Source organism: Euprymna scolopes, chromosome 2 (genome assembly GCF_053919585.1).
Source record: "Euprymna scolopes isolate OS-2025 chromosome 2, ASM5391958v1, whole genome shotgun sequence".
In the NCBI taxonomy this organism is placed as follows: domain Eukaryota; kingdom Metazoa; phylum Mollusca; class Cephalopoda; order Sepiida; family Sepiolidae; genus Euprymna; species Euprymna scolopes.
The window spans coordinates 33,245,628-33,260,817 of record NC_136483.1 but is presented as its reverse complement, the minus strand read 5'-3'; the positions used below and the strand labels follow the sequence as shown (position 1 = coordinate 33,260,817).

Sequence of the window (15,190 nt, the reverse complement as noted above, 5' to 3'; positions counted from 1 at the left end):
ATAAATTACCCATCTCCTGGCCTTGCACTTTATGTTCCAACCAGATTTCCGCATTTGAAGAAGATTTTGAACGTCGATGTTTTGGATTAGTTGCTGGTACTTGTGCCTTTAAATAGAATACATAAGTTAATTATACTCTTGACAAACTTATTTGAGTTATTTTCATTTAGAGAAAACTTTTTTTTTTAATTTAAGGAATATATTACCATAAATTTTGGCAAACTAATTTTTGGTTTGGTTTGTTTTACAGCAAATCAACCCTTTCATGTTATTTAGTTTCATAATATTCTTAAACATTTAACTGATTCCATTTTGTATATAGATAATTTGCAGATCAATTTCTTTTACATGTTTTTTTTTTTTTTTGTAAGAAAATAGTTTGTAATCAATTAAATTTTTTTAATACATAAGATAATTTAGCTGATTGGACATATAGATATTAAGTTTTTGAGGTATAAACACATTGTGTTCAAAATGGACATTACAACTTCCACTCTTTTGCATTTCATCTTGCTCAGTATTTTTTAGAATGGGTGTGGAAGGTATCGCATACAAAGAATTTCATAGAAATTCTTTGGTGAAATGTTCCAATTAAACTTCTCATTTTTAAATAATACATACTCCCACCCCCAAACCTGACCTTAACAAGATATAAAATTAGCCCAAAATATCAACTTTTCTTTTTATGAAAGACAGAGGATTAATATTCTTTGCCAATCACCAAACATTCAACATTGAGATGAGGTTCTGGAGAAAGGAAATGTTAACACTTTCACATGAAAAGAAAAACTTAATCCAGCACAGACAACTAAAAAAAATATAATTTACACGTGAATAAACTGCTTCCTAAAATCGAATCATGTTGACTTTTCTCATTAACTCATCACTGGAAAACCCATATATGGCATGCTGAGCATCACATGACCACCACGTAACAAGATATCAGCAGATTTCTGTGATATTGCCAATATATACAGATGTTGGAAAATGAGCTGACAGAGTTTTTGCCTAACAGACCCAGTTTTGTTACAAAGAATTGTCTTTTCATAATGAAAAGGTCTTCAATCAGTTCTCTGGACATCACTTCAGACAAACTGCATATTTTTCAACAAAAGACTGAAATCAAGATTAAAAAAATATATATATGTAAAGAGATCTTCATTCTTCCGACAGACATTGATTTTTCAATTTTTGAATTATGCCGGCAATCATCTTAGTGACCCTACCAAAACTATTTAATCTCCTCCTTGATTTAAGGAATGTCAATTGCAGAATCAGCTATCGGCCCACATTCCTTAAAGTAGAATAATCTTTGAGTTGTTTTAATTCCAAAAAGCATTTTCATTTGAAGACATTTTTATTTCCCATGCACATTCTGTTTATGAACTTATTCCAATTCGCCAAATCATTTTTTCCACAAAACCAGAACATGGTTTCCTTCATACCCATATTTTGATATTTTTGCCTTTTGTTATTTCAAACCAATTTTATCCCCCCCCCCACTCATTTTGTTTCCTATTGTTTGTATTATGCTCATTTTATTCACAATCCAAGCTAATAAATAACCTATTTTTAAACACTCCATTGCATTAACTGTTGTGTCTTCAATATGCTGTTTAGTTGTCATCTTCTCTGAAACCCAACACAAAACCCAGGATAGATAACGCCATTTCTACATTTCTTTATTCACATTTGAATCAATGAAAATATTTTGTTCACACCCAACAACGACATATTTCCTTGCCAGGTCCATGACAAAGATGATAAAATACTAACAAACTTACTTTTTAAAATATAAGATTAATAAAAATAAAAACTCCTTTCAAAAACTAAAATAAAATAAACTTTTCACAAATCTGTTGTATTTTTTTAAAACTTAACAAAAACAAACAGTAGCATATCTGATTAAAATGCTCAGCAAATTATAATAAAACTGCCAACTTTCTAAACAGAGCCAACAATGTTGACAGATTGGTGTAATAGGATAAATCTCACTCATTCAATCTAGCAATCGGGTTTCAATTTACAGATAGGACATGACATTTTTTTCTGGTTTAACAATTATTATTTTAACTGATGTTGCGTTTTTATAAGTATTCAAATAGATTTTCAAACTTAATTAGGATTGCTTGATGCATTGAAGCTAGGTAGAAACAGGAAAAAAAAATTAGTTCTTGTTTAAAATTTCTCCTATATTAAAAACAAAAATAAAGAAAAACCTGCATGAAACAAAAATATCATATTCTAAAAAATCATTTACATTGATCAAGTAGTTTTATTTCAAAATAAGAAACTTAAATTTTATGTGTAGAGAAATGAACATCTTGTCCACCATTTTGAAATAATTTAAAAAAAAAAAAACAAGGGAGATAAATCAAAAATTCAAAATTTGTGAGATTTATGTTGTCATGCCTACGGAGTCCCATCAATCGCTTAATAATAGTTTAATTAATAAAAATAAAACTATTTGATCAATGTAAGTGATTCTCTGAATATGATATTTTCATTACAGTTATGTACATTACAATTTTTTCTTTATTTTTTAATACAGAGGGAATTTTAGACGAGAACCAAAAGTTTTTACATCTGTAAAAGAATATGCTTGTACCCGCGTTTGTATGTAGATTATCAACTTGAATGCTCATGTAAAAAAAAAATATGAGATCATCTGATCGCCAAAGATGAAATGCAGAAAAGTAATTGCAAATTATTTAGTGTTAGTGATTGTCAAAAATTTAGACTTTACTCGTCTTAAAAATTAATTGCTCTAAAATCGAATATATCAAATAGTATTCTGCTGTTGATGAAAAATAAGTGATATTATTTCAAGGATATCTAGCAAATAATTATTTTTTTGTGTAATTAAAAACCACCATGTAATTTCCATGGCATCTTACTTGTATTTATTAGACTGAAAATTAAGGAACAGTGAAAAGTATGAGTTTTACAAATTTTTACCATAATTAAGAGAGGATGTTTGCTCGACTGTACACGAACACATCACATGAACACATCACATGAACACATCACACGAACACATCACACGAACACATCACACGAACACATCACACGAACACATCACACGAACACATCACACGAACACATCACATGAACACATCACACGAACACATCACACGAACACATCACACGAACACATCACACGAACACATCACACGAACAATATAAACTGATAAACGAGATTTGATCTCTCTTACTCACCGATTTAGGTCTGGTTTCAATCTGGTTAAGGTCATGCAAGGATTTAGCTGATGAAAGTTGACCAATAGGCTTACGAGGAACAGGAGCCGGTCTTGGTGCAGTTGCTGGACCTGTAAATGTTCTTAATTTCATTGGGTGCCGTGGTGTAGTTGAAGATGAACTGGTGGTGATCGATGACGTGTCTGACCCGGGCTCATTAACGATGCTTTTTAATAAATTCAGTTTCCGTATTTTCTCTTGGATGCGGGCACCACATTGACGCTCCATCTTCTGCTTTTCCTGTTCCTTTAAGAGAATACATTAAATATTTTAAAATATGACTGGAAAAATATTTGGTTAATATTTATAGTGTATCGACCCCTTTCAAAAAAGGTTTTACATAAGATGTTTTTGAAAGTTAAAAATCTAATAAAAGTCGGAGATAAAAGCTTTCATACCCCCCCCCCCCCCCCCCCCGACCTCACCAGGTACTTACCATGTCCCTTTCAAACTTTTCACGATTCATTTGTAATCTGTTTTCATATGACATTTTCAACTGGGATTTCTCAGTCTTCTCCATTTTTACCTGCATATTTTTATCTTGCAACTAAAAAGAAAAAATTGAGACAATATGAAATTAGTTTGCTTTTTCTTAAAAATACTTAAAGAAAATAAATGCGTGTAGGTGTGTATAAAGACTCATGCCGACTAAGGTAGGATTTATCTTCTTTCTTCTATATAATAAAGTAATCTTGATTTTTACTCTCCCTCTACAATTCCAATAGGATGAACAACTGAACACTTCCTAAACAGATCTTGCATGCTCATCACTTGCAGCACTTCCTAAAGTGTGTTCCGTGAACGTATGCATACATTCCATTCCAGTTTAAAAGTTATTACATTAATTCCTATCAAACTGCCTCTCACAAAAATGTATTTCCACACAGCAGCAAACACTTTCCCTCTCTTTACACCAAATTCTCCTAATCTTACGTCACTGGCAGAAGCTTTTTTTTACTGGTATCAGTATTTGTATAGCACCACATCTCGGAAGTATAGATATCCAAAATTGAGATAAACAGAATTATTGATACTTTTGCTGTTCATTATACTATTACAACACCATTGTTATACATACAGTCAATGCATTACATAAACTATTATTACTAATTATACTTTCTTACATTATTACAAAACTTTTCTGAAAACATACGAATACAATGACAAAACACTGCGGCACCTATATTCATCTATACATTTGATTCTTCAACTTAGTCACAAAATTAAGAAATAAAAACTAAACATAGTTGTCACATTTAAGTCAACTATTACACAGTAGCATTATTATACATAACATTTATTACATTACATAGACAATTCAAAATTAATACAATTCCTTACGCTATTACAAAGGCATTCATCTACAAGCAGTTACATTCAACAGAAAACATAATGGCGCTTAGATGCATCCATATTTCACAAATAACAATCATGTTCTGACATTCAATCAGTTCAATAGGGGAAACTGCTGCCAGTTTTCGATAATGGTAGGAAAAATTCCTTTCACTCCATGATCTTAAGAATTCAAACAATTTCCACTTAATACTTAACTATTAACACATTTTTAAGAGTGATCTCTTCAATATGAAAAAATGAATGCATTTATTCCGATTTATTCAATATTTAGTCATATCATTCGCATTTTTGCGCCAGCTTTGATGGTTTCACCTATAGGGAAAATTGTGAAAACCAAGAAAAGGGGTTACTATTAAAGCGTCTGTGCGTCATGTGAAGTTACCAAGAAGGGGCGGGTTGGGGAAAAAAGAATCAAGTTGGCAACCCACAACTTTTATGACTAGTGATCTCGCAAAGTGATACAAAATCTCACTGTTCGTGGACCTCAACTGCATAAAAGTAGTCCGCGTGGAGAATGCCGAGAGATAATTATGGGAGAATCTTATTGTTGCGTGTTACTGAGTCTGCTTTCTTTTCCTTACTTTTTTTGTGTTACATCACTTAAATACAAAGTTCATCGTAAAACTGTTACGTCATTCCGAAAATAATCTTATTTTCACATAATCATTCATTTCAGGAAAAAAGGAGAGAACTTGAATGCCTACTAGACACTACCTTGAGGGTCTCGGGTCTTCTGTATAGGTTTGTCAGGACAACTTAGCATGAGGATAATTTTCCTACAAGTAACCTTGACTAAATATTCAAAATCGCATACTATTCACGGCCCAAATAAGATCTCGGTATGACTAACGCACACTGGCTTTTACAATGGAGATGTGCACCTTAGCACAGAACTGGATACTCTAAAATAGATGAATTAGTGCACAAAACCCTAATAAAAGATTGATAAGCACAAAAGCATAGAATAATTCAACACCTCTTTTTTATAACAAAACAACAAAAAGGTTTCGCATTAAGGACTGTATCGAAAGTGAAAGAAAAGAAAAAGGATCAGAAAGTTCTCGGGTGTTCTACTGTCTGGAAGCAGAAAACTTCAAATGTGGCCAGGTTGTCCAGTGGAAGTCTTCAGTGGGGTAGTCACAGCCTGAGGGGGGATTCAGGGGAGATAGAGCGAGAGGAGAAAGGTCAGTGTTCTTTGCTGGTGGGGGTTCCTCTACTGGCTGCTGGATCATTCCAGACAGGAGTAAATAATCCATTAAGGGACACATAGGATGATTGCGCCCTGGTAGCTGACTGGTCAGTGTGTGGCCAAATTAGTCAGCAAGGGGGCATTAATCCACGAGAAAATAGTCTGTTATGGTAACTGCTACAAATCTGGTAAAATTAAGAGACCACAAGATATACTTTAACATTTAATTGGAGAGAGGAAAATTATGTTCTCAATTTCTTTACTAACTCAGTGTTTAAGAAAAGAAGAACTTTAATGGAATATTCGAATATCCATGTATGTCCCATATGGAGATCACAGAAGAGAAACCCTTGATTTATGAGAATTTCAACTGAAGTAAAATGAAATGAAAAGAGAAAATACCTATTTTTTAAAAATAGAAAAAAAACAACAGAATAACAAATCGAAAAAAGAAACCTTTTACTTTTATGTAAAATATCCATTCAAATGTCAACAATCATATTTGAATATGACCATTTTTATTTTACTTTAGTTCAATATTAATTTAATTGGTTTGATTCCTAAATATAGAAGGAGGATGTCACTTTCTTTTTCACATAAATAGATATTGAATGCATGCCTCTTCTCTGATTAAGCAGGGGGGGGGAGTCCTAAAATTAACATAAAATGATGAAAATAAATTGATTTTAATAGTTATAAAAATTAAACTATTTTTTCAGTTAATTTATGCTATTTTTTCTTCCAAGATAACTTTCTTTACATCAGCAACTTTCATGGCCATTATATTGTTTCAAGACAAATATTTTTTCATTTCACATTAAATTATTTTGCTTACATGTAAATGATTGTTTGCATTTTAAGCATTTTTAGTGGAAAATTTCTTGGTCTAGAAGGATTTCTTCTTACATGATTAAATATAACAGATATTCTGGATTATTTAGCTTTCACTTTTTCAAATGGTTACCTACTTTGATTAAGGTCACCGGATTTAGACAAAATTAAAATTGATTCACTCCAGAACAATCACACTTTTCTTTTCTCTTTTTTATTTTACTATCATCATAAATTGGTATGATTTTGATAGAAGCACAAAAAACTTTTACAAACACAGTAATCTTCCAATCAAACATCTAAAATATTCTTTTCTGGGTGGGGGTGGGGGGAAATTAATAATTTGTTTTAAATTACTTTTTTTTCTTAATGATGCATACCAATAACAAACCGATTTTCATAATTTTTACTACTTTTTTACACGATAGAATGATAAATTTGTTGCCTTAAAGAACACTGCAGCTTTATTTTTAAACTTTTATTGAAAAAATCAATTCCGTAACTTGATTATGCAGCAGATCTGACATCTATTCAATGTACCCGCCTTCAGTCTCAATCACCGCCTTGATACGGGTCCCGAACTGAGAACATGCCTTTTCCACAAGCGCTGGCAGGGGCTCAGCAAATACTCAGCGGATGGTGGTGATCAGACTAGCTTTGGTGTTGTGGGAGGTCATGTTGGTGATGTTCTCGACATATGACCAAACGAAATAGACCAGCAGGTTCAGGTCGGGGGGAGGAGGAGGGGCAGTGTGAGCAAGGTACAAAGTCATAGTACTGAAGCCAAACCTCAGTCTCTTTGTGGGCTGCTGCAGGATCTTGCTGCCACACCCAAGGTCAGCCAGCAGCCACTAGATTGCACCAGGGGATAACTACCCTCTTCAGCACATTCAGGTACTTCAGGTGTTTACTTTTAAGCCGACTTTGAAGATATGTAGCCCTCACTTGAAACCACATCAAAGACCATAACTGTGGCTGGAAACTTCCTCGAGCTGTGCCTGCAAGCATTGAATCATCTGGATTTGCATCTTGAGGGTGCTGGCAATGGTCCTGTTTTCATAACTTAGATAAGTAGAGAGCATGAATTGTACAACAACGCATCTCTGCTCTCACTCGTTGAACATTGTGTCACTTTTAGACATGATAGAAGTCTCCTATCGCTCTTGGGATTTGCACACAACTGGCCAACTAGATGGTCTGTAACAAAAACAGAAAACCGGTTTTCATCAAATGGAAATGAAATCATGTCGCCTTTTCTATGGCAACAATTTTATCGTTCCACCCTGTACAAATTTTGAACTAAACTATTTTTTTTCCTAACTTTATTTAACGCTAAACTAAGCGTTACAGTTACACTAATTTCCAACTCTAATACAAAACAACTTACCCCTCCCCCACAGACCATGCAGAAATAAAAGTACTATTCAGCTACACATTCTTAACAAGTTAATTATTACATACTTTTATGGAATTTCTCAAGTTAATCTTCTTTCCTGGGCAATGCCGGGACACAGACAGCTAGTTAAGGAATAAAACTAATAAAATATTGAAAGAGCTTTATACTTGCTTGAATCTAGCTGGTACAAAATAATGACTTGATTAAAACAGTATTGCTAAATGATACTAGTATTACAAAACTAATCTCTTAAAAAAATTGAAATCAAGTTTAAAATAAAAAGCAAACATTACCAATTGCACAAGTCATAAACATAATGTTAAAAATAATAATTTATTTTTATTAACTGATTAATTATTCATTTTTATTAACTGATTAATTATTATTTATTTTTATTAACAGTGATAAGTTCCAAATTTAGGAGATTTAGGGAGTGAGTAAGCAACATTTGATGCTTGTCTAGAATTCCCATTCTCCTCCATGCAAAACAAAAAAAGTAAAGAAAAATCTGTATGACAGAAAGAAAATATCATGCACCAAAAATCACATAAACTGATCAAGTAGTTTTATTTTTATAAAGAAAATAATTTTTAAGCAAATTTTATTTTTCCAATGCCCATGCCCTGGTTAAGAATAACTTTCTAAAATCTTGATTTGGAGTTATCTCCCTTATTCCTTCAGAATGTTTTCAAGATGACATTATTAGATTTATTCAATTTTAACAATAAAACTATGATCCATGTGATTTTTGGTGTGTGATATTTTCTTTCCATTATGGATAGATACATCATACAAATTTTTCCTTATTTATTTTGGGTGGGGGGGGGTGGGGGGGGGAAGAAGTCAATATTCCATTGCCATTATTTCCAGGTTCACTTTAACCTGAAGTGGTAGTACCGATCAGGGTTCCATCTATAAGTTAAATAGAATTTGTTCTGGGTATGACTAACACTCACAGTTGATTTTTTTTTTTTTTTTTTTTTTTTTAATTTTAGGTTATTGTTATTGAATCACATTTATAAAAGAATTTTGTAAATAAAGTTTCAAAGTGTTTGAATTATGCAAATATCTGCATTGCTTAAAATATGATGAGAATTTCAAACCTTGAAATTCTAAATTGGCATCATCATCATCATATGAAAAAATGACTTGAAATAACTGACTAATTTGGGAAGTAATTGTCTGTATTTTTGAGATGAGGTGTTTTCATTGATTGAGATTGTCGGACTGACTTCCTCATCTTGGTTGTTATAGGCACAACGTTTCGGCTGTTTTGCCCTCCGGCCTTCATCAGGTGTTTTGCATCAAACTGGGGAACCGTTTGTTAGGAGTCTCGAACCCAACCCTTTATTATTATTACGGGGGTACGGTGTTCGGACTCTAGCTAGGCTCTGGGACATAGTTGCTGATTCTCTGTTTTGAATGTTACTTTTCACTGCCTTCGTTCAGGATTGAACTCAGCACCTTTGGGTAACTGTAAACTTTGATACACCGTTTAGGACCACTCGGTCATATGTCACTAGGACACCTGATGAAGGCTGGAGGGCAAAACGGCCGAAACGTTGTGACTATAACAACCAAGATGAGGAAGTCAGTCCGACAATCTCAATTAATTTGGGAAGTTTGAGAAGTATGGAGTCAACGTTTAGTAACCACTAGCCTGGGTGCCTGGCGTTGCTCGGGTGTTTGGAGGTGTGTGTCGAGCAAAAAAAGTGGTTGTAGGCAGGCAGGCAGGCTCGAACCCGTACCGCATAGAAGGAAAAAAAAAAAAAAAAATGTGATGTCTTTACTGTAGCGCGTATTGCCAAACCGGAAATGACATAGGTTTAAATTGAGACTAGTCAATCAAAAAGACTTTTGAAAATATCAGTGAAAAAAGCGACCCCCTCCCTGTAGAAAAGTGCCCAGTTGAGGATGAAGGAATTAATGTTTTTAGCCAATTTTTCAGTATTTGTCGTCCAAAGCGTCGAGCTTCAAAATGATACTGATTTTGTGAAAATCCGTCGCCTCTGTTGAAAGTTTTAAGCAGACATACAAACATACATACATTGAAACAGACAGGTGAGATTTATGTTATAGACTACACTCAAATTCATTGTGACCATCTATGATAGAAATTGTCATGGTCACATCTATGGGTTAAATAAAATCTGCTTGGGTAATGACACTAAATCGCTCCAGTAGTATGCATGCATACACACGCGCATGCACACACACATACATACACATTTAGATCATGAATAAGGATTTGAAAATATTGAAAAGTTGAAGCATAAGTACTTTTACCAAAATGACTGGATTTGGCATTAAATATTAAACATAAATAAAGGGTTGATGTACTATTTAAAAACGAAGTTTGGAATTAAAATTATGTAAACATATGAGTCGCAATTAACATTTTCTCAGTCATTTTGGACCAGATAATCACTCAGGAATACATAGATAAGGAAGGCTCTATAAACTGGCTAAAAAGAGGATCATTCTACTATGACCGAAAGAGGATTACAATGGTTTCTCAAGATCAAAGCTTAATGACCAATGCTTTTAAGAAGATGAATGGTGTCAGCAATGACAGCAAGTGCACATTCTGCCATACAGAAGTAGAGAGTGTGAACCACCCGACATCCAGCTGTAAGGTTCTGCTGGGGGATGGCTACTATACAACATGACAAAATGGAGTGTGTAAATATCTTCACTGAACGATCTGTAAAAAACTGAATATCGAATGTAGCAGCAAATCCTGGGAACATGTTTACCAGAAACAACAGTTGGAAATAAGTTATACACCATCCACTATGACTATGCAATTCCTACAGCTACACACCTAGAAAACGGAGCTATTATATCTGACATAGTGACATGGGACAATAAATAGAACCAACCTTAGTAGAAGTTAGTGTCTCAATGATGCTGAGTTAAGGAGACGAGAGGGAAAAGATAACGAAATACCAAAATCCTATGTATCACATGAAAAGAAACTAAAATCTTAGGAAGATCTCCATAAATCCAATAATTATAGGATCAACTGGACTCATAAAAAAAATTTCAAACACTACCTGGCAAATATACCCAGTGAACCAAGTGCAAGAGAGATTCAAACAATTACACTTAAAGGAACAGCTACAATCTTAAAAAGTATATATGAGATAGCAAGTAAATGTCTGGCATCCACTAGGATGCTCCATCCTCAGCTTAAACAAGAAAATTGTGAAAAAAAGAGGGGGAAATGCTACTTAAGTTCAAACAAATTAATTTTCGCTAAAAAGTCAATGTCTGTAAAATGTCACATGAACTAGAGTTATTTTTGAACCGACTGTATGAAAATTTTTAAAGACCTTGAGCTATATTTCTTATGTGGGAAAGCCACATAAATAGTGTTGGCAAAGTTATTGTTAAAGTTTAGTTAGGAATGCTGATGTTTCATCTGATAAGCTATTTTTGGAGAATGTGGAATTCAAGTCAAGATTCTTTGCATTAATGAACTTTAAAAAATTCTCACGAAACGAACACATATGAAAAATAAATTCTTTTGCTTTTATTTGGTTTATTGCATTTTTTTGTTGTTTAAATGAATAAAATTTTTGCTAAAAGGATTTTAGTTTATTTTGGTTTTCATTTTTTCATGTGGAACGTGATAAAAGTTTTAGGACAACTTTGCCCCATGCGTTTTTTTTTTTGTTTACTATTAATCAATAACAAAAATAAAATAAAGTACTAAAACACGTGTTTTAGAAATCATTAAATAATAATTATAAAATTAAATCTATGACAATGCATTTAGATTTCTTTGTAAATAAGTCAGTCACTTTCATCTTATGTTAATAGTTGATAAAAAAGAAATGGATGAATTACTTTGTGACCCTTCAAAATTTGAAAGGAATTTTGGAGCATTTAAACTGTCGAATCCTTAGTAAATCCTCATTTACTAAAAGACTAAAAATTCTAAAAGTAAACCATTATAAGATTTACTTTCATGATAACTATTTTTACTCTAAATTTGTTTTTGAACTAGGTTTTCCCTCTAGCACATTTATTCTGAACTTGTGTTGTAGCAAAGTCCAGACAATTCAAGATATTCCATTACAGGAGTTTGCTCAAACAAATTATAATTATGCCTTTTGTTTTCAAACCACGTGAAAAAAAAATTGCTAAGATATATTCATTTTCTCTTTCTAACCTACAGTGTTTGCCATGTATGCTGGGCTTTGTGAGATTGAGCAACTTCAACCTATCAAAACCATGAGAACACTTAATAAATCTGCATGGTGTGAATAATACAAAGATGCAAATTCAAACTGATGAGAATTTATCTTGAGGATGTATAGCTAGAACGTTATAGGCGAGAAATGGCATGATTAAACAAGGGTCTCTTTCCCGCAAACTAGACTTACAACAAAGCAGATGTCTTGAGTTTTCTGCATATTGCATGAAACTTTTTACTTTGCCCTAGGGAGCGCTTCTTTTGTTTTTTGTTGATGAAAATGAAGGCATGACATTAATAGCATCCTTGCTTCATTTTGGCGGCAAATACTAACCGTGTCATAACAAAACTTATTTCAATGATTTATTAGTTATAAAAAGGAAAAGTTGGGAAAAAATTTTGATATAGATTTTTGAAAAAGTTGAATAATGTGGTATTGAATATAATTTGATCATAGAAAGATTTCATGCCCCCCCCCCCCCCCGAAAATATTAAATGCTTGAATTTGAAGGTCATTTTGTGGACTTGTTAAACAAAAGTATGAATGTAGTTTTTATTTCATATTTTGGAAATTTATTTATGTTTCATTACATCCACCTTTATTTAAAAATTTAATTGAGACAAGACAAACTCATGCCAAAATAAATTATTTTGAATATTTCTATATGCATGACAATAACTCTTTAAATGAATCAATTTTTTTACCGCTAAGAAAAAAGAGAAAAAGTCAAAAAAAAAAAAAAAAAAATAGTTGTGTTTATATATATTTATTTATGTATAAAAGTGAAAGTGTCTGTGTGTGTGTCTATACATTTCCCAACACAATAATTCTGCCAATTTTCAGTCTACAGACTCGAAATTTGATATACAGGGTACTGAGATTTGGGAAAATCTTTGTAATCCATTTTCAGCCAGAAATTTGGCTGTTAGGGGGTCAAAGTTCAACAATTTGACCTTTGAGAAATCTACCAAACTCCTCCGACAATTTTGGGTATAAACAATTGAAATTTTAGATATAGGTTCCTTAGACATGGATCTAACTTAACTTAATTTGAGCCCAAAACAATAAATGTTAAAGGGTCATAATAGGGGTCAAAGTTAAAAAAAAAGTTGACCTCTGCGGTCTCTACCAAATTAATCAGACAATTTCTGGTCTAAACATTTGAAATTTTACATAAAGGGTATTCAGAGATAGGGCAAACTTTTTAATCATTTTGGGTTGAAAATTTGAGCTACCAATATATAAATGTATGTATGCTCGCATGTCTGCCTAAAACTTTCGACAGAGGCGACGGATTTTCACAAGATCAGTATCGTTTTGAAGCTCAACCCTTCAGACGACAAATACCAAAAAATTGGCTAAAAACATTAATTTTTTCACCTTCAACTGGGCACTTTTCAACAGGGAGAGGTCGCTTTTTTCGCTGATATTTTCGAAAAAAATCCCCTCTTTTTGATTTTCTAGCCTTAATTTAAACCTGCATCACTACTGGTTTGCCGGTGGTCGTAACAGCAAAAACGTCACTCCCCCCCCGTTCTTTTCCTCCGTCGCAGTGCAGGTTCGAGCCTGCGTTCCTACTACCACTTTTTTTCTTTGCTCAACACACACCTCCAAACACCCGGGCAATGCCAGGCACCCATGCTAGTATAGATGTATGGTTTCTATTATATAAAAAGAATGTTGTGTGTGTGAGTGAATGAGTTCCCTATAGACTTTGCAATGACTTGGCCTATTTTTATGAAATTTCACACAAATATACTTTATGTATCTGGCAGTGTTCTCAGATAGGTTTTGCATTGGAATGTCTTCAATAAGTAATGATAATCGAAAAAATCCCATGAAAGAAGGAACAGGTGATTTGGACCAGGGTTAACACCATTATACAGCCTAACATCACAAGTGCATTTGAGAGGTTTTATTACCACACAAACAGAAAGGCCCAGAATATAAAATCAACAGTAGGTTCTTTGATGTGACAGAGCTTCCAAAATGAATGTTTCTGTTTAGAGCATAACTGAAGCATGATATTTGACTTTTGCATTTTAAACTTTAATTCAAGCCGTTATATATAAAAATTATTTTATAAAATCAACACTAGGTTCTCTACAGTGCAATGTAGACCACAATGTATTATGAACTAAGTAACTGTGGAGAGATATGTGAAGTTTCCTTCTGGTGGACCACGATGGATCTCCAACTAGAGCAGGCAATCAATCGATTTGATTGAAAAATATGCGATTTCAGATTTCGATGACAATAAAAATATGGTAGTGCAAAACATTTATTGATCATCATTCAATCCCGGGCAATGTTGGGTCACCCTGCTAGTGTGTGTGTGTGTGTGTGTGTGTGTGTGTGTGTGTGTGTGTGTGTATATATATATTGGAAAAATATGCTTATTCAATTATATTTCACTCTTTATTTATACCAATACTTTTATTTGTTTATCTTATTGTTTATTTCTTTCAGCATATTAAAATGTAGCAGAAATGTAGAAGTAGAAAAGAATTTGGACATGATTACATAAATCCAAAAAATATCATGAAACACAATGCAACAATTCTCTGGATTTTTTTTTTCAGAATTATATAATCATGCTCAAATTCTTTTTTTTTTCTTTTAAATGTTAATGAGTTCTTATTCTTACAATGAGTCAGAGTGGAACATATTCAAATATTGACATAATTATGATTGTTTCTGCACTACGAAACAGGTGCTGTCAAGAATTAAACATTTTAACATCTTGAAAGAAGTAAACGGTAAGATGAACAACATTGAAATTTGGAATATAGACTTTTTATTTATATAGACAGGTAAAATTCAATTCCTCAAACAGAACATTTTTTTCACCACCTATGCTAAAAAAATTACTTTTTCAATCACTAACTCTAAATCCATGTGCTAAGCCCTCCCCCCCAAAAAACAACCCTTTCCTTAATGCGTACCACTAACCTTACA

General features: G+C 33.1%; 1 protein-coding gene across 1 annotated transcript in view; it reads right to left on the bottom strand.

The window, feature by feature from the left end:
- LOC145290658 (kinesin-like protein KIF23) overlaps window positions 1-15,190 on the bottom strand; it is a 118,656-nt gene that overhangs the window by 12,495 nt on the left and 90,971 nt on the right. The window contains exons 18-20 of the mRNA XM_080136501.1: window positions 3,695-3,805; window positions 3,220-3,504; window positions 10-106 (exon numbers count right to left, since the gene is read on the bottom strand). Coding sequence (XP_079992627.1) covers window positions 10-106; window positions 3,220-3,504; window positions 3,695-3,805 — 493 coding nt within the window. The remainder of the gene's footprint in view (window positions 1-9; window positions 107-3,219; window positions 3,505-3,694; window positions 3,806-15,190) is intronic.